Below are 5,000 nucleotides of genomic sequence, written 5' to 3'. Positions count from 1 at the left end.
ATTTATTTATTTATTTATTTATTTATTTTGTAGGTTTGGATATTCGGGTGTCTGTTGCTCTTCTTTTTATTATTCTTTTCTTCCTCACTCTTTATTATTTTATTCTTATTAATTAATTAATTTATTTATTTATTTATTTATTTGTTTATTTATTTATTTATTTTTAGGTTTAGACGTTCAGGTGTCTGTACCGCTGGGCCCTCGCAAAGCCATTTGGTGGTTAGATGCTAAAATTGTTGCAGTCAGGAGTGAGTTTATCTTCTGTCAAATCCTTGCCGGCAGCAGCAGCAGCAGCAGCAGCAACGGCAGCAGCAGTGGCAGTGGCAGCAAGGGTAGGATTGCAGGTGAAGAGGGGGAGGCTGCAGCAGAAGAAATGCGGGCCAGCGAATCAGCAGCAGCAGCAGCAACAGCAACAGATGCAGCAGCAGAAGCTGAATCAACAGCAGCAGCAGCAGCAGGTGAAGCAGCAGACAAAGCATCAACTCAAGAGGCTGCAGGCAGAGAGCGGAAGAGCAGCAGCAGAAGAAAGATAAAGACAAAGGTGGAGTGCTTCACTGATAAACCCGCCTTCAAGGTAAACCCTAGGGTTTAGGGTTTAGGGTTTAGAGTTGTTGCATGTGCTTTGTGTGTTGCCGAAGCAAGCGCTGCTGCTGGTGTTCCTGCTGCTGCTGCTGTGCCTGCTGCAGCTGCTGCCCTTACTGCTGCTGCTGTGGTACTGCTGGATTTGTTGCTGGGGCTGCTGTTCTTGCTGCTGCTACGCATACATCTGCTGCATTTGCTGTTGATGCATTTGCTGCTGCATATATTGCATCTGCTGCTGCTGCTCCTTCATTTGCTGCTGCTGCTGCTGCTGCTGCTGCTGCTGCTGCTGCAGGAGCCGCAGGCGTACCCTATTTGCAATTTCTGCGCTCCGCAAGTGCCGATTGCTTCTCCCGCTCCCCGCTGCTGGCGTTTGCTGCCGCGGGTAATCAGTGCTGCTGCAGGGGGGCCCCCTCTTGCTGCTGCTGCTGCTGCTGCTGCAGGGGGGGACCCTCTTCCTGCTGCTGCCGCAGCGGGGGAGGGCCCTGGTGCTGCTGCTGCAGCAGGGGATCCCTCTTCTGCAGCAGCAGGAGAAGCCCCCCTTACTGCTGCAACAGGTGGAGCCCCTGTTGCTGCTGCTGCTGCTGCTGCAGCAGCGGAGGGTTTGCTGGTGAATAAGACAGAAGGCATTGAAAGGTCTCTATACCCCGGGGCTTGCCTCTGTGTCTCTGCTGCTGCTCTTGGGCTCAAGTACCCGCAGCAGCAGCAGCTGCTGCCTCCTTATTTGCTGAAAGATGTTGTCGTACACCGCGTCTTCTATGGGGATGCACCTGCAGCAAACTCACCAGCAGCAGCAGCAGCTGCTGCTGCTGCTGCAGGCGGTGGCAGCAACAGCGGCAGCAGCACAGAAGACGAAGCAGATAAAGACAAAGACAGCAGCCCTCCGCCCTCTGCTGCTGCTGCTGCAGCTGCTGCTGCAGCAGCAGCAGGCAATACTAAGGAATTGTCTTCTTTTCCGGAAGCTAAAGAAGAAGAAGGAGGGTTGCGGCGCTCAGCATCTGCTGGTGCTGCTGTACGCTGCTACGACGGCTGCTGGTCTAAGAAAGGCATCACCCATGTCCAGGTGAGGCTGCTGCTGCTGCTGCTCGAATCTGCTGCTGCTGCTGCTGCGTTGCTTTCTGTTTGTTTGTGTATGCGTGTGTGTAGTTGCTGCATCGGCTGTACTTGCTGCTGCTGCTGCTGCTGCTGCTGCTGCTGCTGCATTTGTGTGTGCAGGTGTATATAATATCTTTTCGAAAGTCTCGTCTGCTGTCTGTCTCTTCTTTGCTTCACCACGGGGCTTATAAACTGCAATATGATTTGCATGCGCACTTTCCTACTGTCTCTTCATCTCTTGCTGCACCTCAACGTCAGGCAGCAGACTTCTTATGGAGTGTACCGAGGGCCCTTACCCTTGTGGGGGCCCCGGGGGGCCCCCTAGGGAGGCGCCGCAGGGACGGAGGAACAGCAGCAGCAGCTGCTGCTGCTGCTAATGCTGCTAATGCTGCTTACCAAGGGGCCCCGCAGGAGGTTCCAGCCGCAGCAGACTCTGCAGCAGCCGCCGCTGCCGCAGCAGCAGCAGCAGCAGCAGCGACAGTGCCTTTAACCGATACACTAGCATCATCATCATCTTCATCAGGAGCAGCAGCAGCAGAAGCTCTCTGGGACGAGAAGACCCGTAGCCCCGCTCGGGAGTGGAAGTCTTACCCTCCTTTTTGTTTAATTTATTTTGCGTTATCTTCACGAAATCTTCAAAAGGCAGCAAATTGTTTAGCAGCAGTGCGGCTGCTGCAGCCGGAGATTGACTGGGGGGCCCTCCTTGAGGGGCGCTGGTGTTTACGAGCGCAGCAATGGAGACGACAGCAAAGATTTCCTCTTGCTGCTATTATAGGGGGCCCCCTGGGCCCTCTCCCTTCTTCTCACCAGCAGCAGCAGCAGCAGCAGCAGCAGCAGCAGCAGCAGCAGCAGCAGCAGCAGCTTTGGAAGGATACAGGGGGGGGGCCCCCCCTTCCTTGTATATTGCATCACCCAAGTGAGGGGCCCCTACCACCAGGGAAGCTGAGTGCAGCGCTGCAGCCCTGGATTAAAGAAGGATGGAGGCCGTCTCTTTCTTCTATTCAAATAGGGGGGGCCCCCATAGTACCCTCGGGGCCCCTCCAACTTAAGACAGGGGGCCCCCCTACCCCTATTGAGGGGGCCCCAGGGGCTCCTTCACTGCCAGCAGCAGAAAGTAGCTTCGATTGCTTTGGGGAAGGCCGACCCCAAGAGCAGCAACAGCAGCAGCAGCAGCAGCAGCAGCAGCAGCAGGGGGCCCCAGAAGAATGTGTGGTTTGTGTAGGGGGAGAGTTGAGGGTAGTTGAGGGGCCCCTCAAGAGAATTAGAAGAGAACTGCCTTATAGGAGATTGCTCAGTGTTATTGATGAAGAGACAGAAGCACTGGGGTCCTGTCTCCTCTGGAATTTTGAGAGGTTGCATGCAAATAAAGAGGGAGAAGAGCTTGGGGGGCCCCTAGGGGGGCCCCCGGTGGGGCCCCTACAACTTGATGCCGAAGCTGATACGCTGAGAGGGCTAGTCAGAGCAGTTCTAGCAGACTGTCCTCAACCGCAGCAGCAGCAGCAGCAGCGGCAACTGAGATACCCGCAGCAGCGACAGCAGCAGCAGCAGCAGCAACAGCAGCAGCGGCACGGTAGCTCGCGGGCTCAGAAGCGGCAGGAAGAAACAGCAGCAGCAGCAGCAGCAGCAGGGTGGGCCCCAGCAGCATCGGGGGCATCAAAAAGAGTTAAAGCAGAATGCGATGGGGGGCCCCACGGCACCCCCACGAGCAGCAGGGGCCCCTGTAGCCGCAGCAGCAGGCCTGAGGAGAAGGGAGCAGCAGCAGCAACAGCAGCGGAGCGGGTCGCCCGCTCATCTGCTGCTGCTGCTGCTGTTGCTGCTGGGCGCCGGTCCCCTGGGGGGCCCCGTGAGTCTCCAAGCTGGCGCACTGTCAATCGTAGCAGCAAACGAAAGAGAGAGACAAGTAGAATAGAGGGGGGCCCCCAAGGAAGCCCCTCATCTTCTACATCTGGGGGCCCCTCGTTACGGCGGCAGCTGCAGAACAGCAGCGGTGGGGGCCCCACACCTCACGCTGCAGCAGAACGCAGCAGCAAAGCAGGGGCCCCCGGAAGAGGAGCAGCAACAGCAACAGCAGCAGCAGCAGCAAAGGGGCTGCGTGCTGCAGACGCGGAGAGGCCCCTGACGCATCGTCAGCAGAGAAATGGGTATGTTGGGGGGGCCCCTATTAAGACAGAAGGGGGGCCCCCTGGGTCTGGGGGCCCCGAGCAGCCTCTTCGGAGTGAAGAGATGTACCCTTCTTTAATTTTCTCTGCTTCACCTTCTCCCACTCCAGACAACAACACCCGCAGCAGGGGCCCCTCTGTTGAAAGACAGGGGCCCCCATCCCGATAAATAGGGGCCCCTATATTTATTGCATTAGGGGGGCCCCTATGTTGCATTAGAGGGGCCCTTACGTTAATAAACGGGGGCCCCTATCTTGATTAACAGGGGCCCCCAGGGGCCCTCCATTTAAACACAGGGGCCCCTGCGTCCCCGGCCTAGGGGCCCTAGGGGCCCCTTGGTTGATATGCGGGGGCCCCTAGGGGCCCGAATGGTGAGAGGTGGGGGCCCCTAGTATTAGGGGGGCCCCTAGGGGCCCCTCAGTTGACACGCAGGGGCCCCTAGAAGCCCTTAAGTTAAGAGGAGGGGGCCCCTAGGGGCCCCTCTGTTGATAAGCAGGGGCCCCATAGAGGGGAGACGATCCCACGGGCCCCACAACAACGCATGCAAGCCTCAGTGGGGCCCTGTGGGGCCCCACAGGGGCCCCTTAGTCTTATATGGGGGCCCCCTAGTCCCTTATAGGGGCCCCCTAGTCCCGTATAGGGGCCCCCTAGCCCCGTATAGGGGCCCCTGGATTATTGTCGTGTGGGGGCCCTCAAGCCTCTGCTTTTGTTTAAACCCTCGTGATATATTTAGGGTATTTCGTGTTTGTTCGTTGTCTCTTCTTTTTTGTTTATTATTTGTCTCTTCTTTTTTGTTTATTGTCTGTCTCTTCCTTCGCTTTCTTTGTTATTTTGTTTCTTTGTCTGTCTCCTTTTGTCTATCTGTGTGTTTGTTCGTCTATCTGTTTGTTTGTTTGTCTCTGTTTGTTTCTCTGTTTCTCTCCCCTTTGTTTATTTCTCTCTTTGTTTGTTTGTTTCTCTGCTTACTCCTCTATCTCTATTTACTTGTCTCTTTGTTTGTTTGTCTCTCATTTTTTTATCTACTGTCTGCCTCCTTCTGTCTTTGTCTGTTGTTTATTTTTATTTATTTTTCTGTTTGTTTTTCTTTCTGTCTCCTTTGTCTGTTTGTTGTCTCTCTATGTCTCTCTATCGCTGTCTTTATATATATATATATATAATATATATATA

General features: G+C 55.0%; 1 protein-coding gene across 1 annotated transcript in view; it reads left to right on the top strand.

Annotated features, from left to right (window-relative positions):
- Window positions 1-4,002, top strand: part of EAH_00045400 (hypothetical protein, conserved) — a gene marked incomplete at both ends in the record, with an annotated part of 6,500 nt that extends 2,498 nt beyond the window's left edge. The window contains 3 exons of the mRNA XM_013391598.1: window positions 168-574; window positions 875-1,642; window positions 1,795-4,002. Of these exons, the coding sequence (XP_013247052.1) occupies window positions 168-574; window positions 875-1,642; window positions 1,795-4,002 (3,383 nt within the window). The remainder of the gene's footprint in view (window positions 1-167; window positions 575-874; window positions 1,643-1,794) is intronic.
- Between the last annotated feature and the right edge of the window lie 998 nt (window positions 4,003-5,000).

Source organism: Eimeria acervulina, genomic scaffold (genome assembly GCF_000499425.1).
Source record: "Eimeria acervulina Houghton genomic scaffold, Eah_scaff647, whole genome shotgun sequence".
Taxonomy (NCBI): domain Eukaryota; phylum Apicomplexa; class Conoidasida; order Eucoccidiorida; family Eimeriidae; genus Eimeria; species Eimeria acervulina.
The sequence above is the reverse complement of the archived record's forward strand: the minus strand, read 5'-3'. Positions and strand labels throughout refer to the sequence as shown.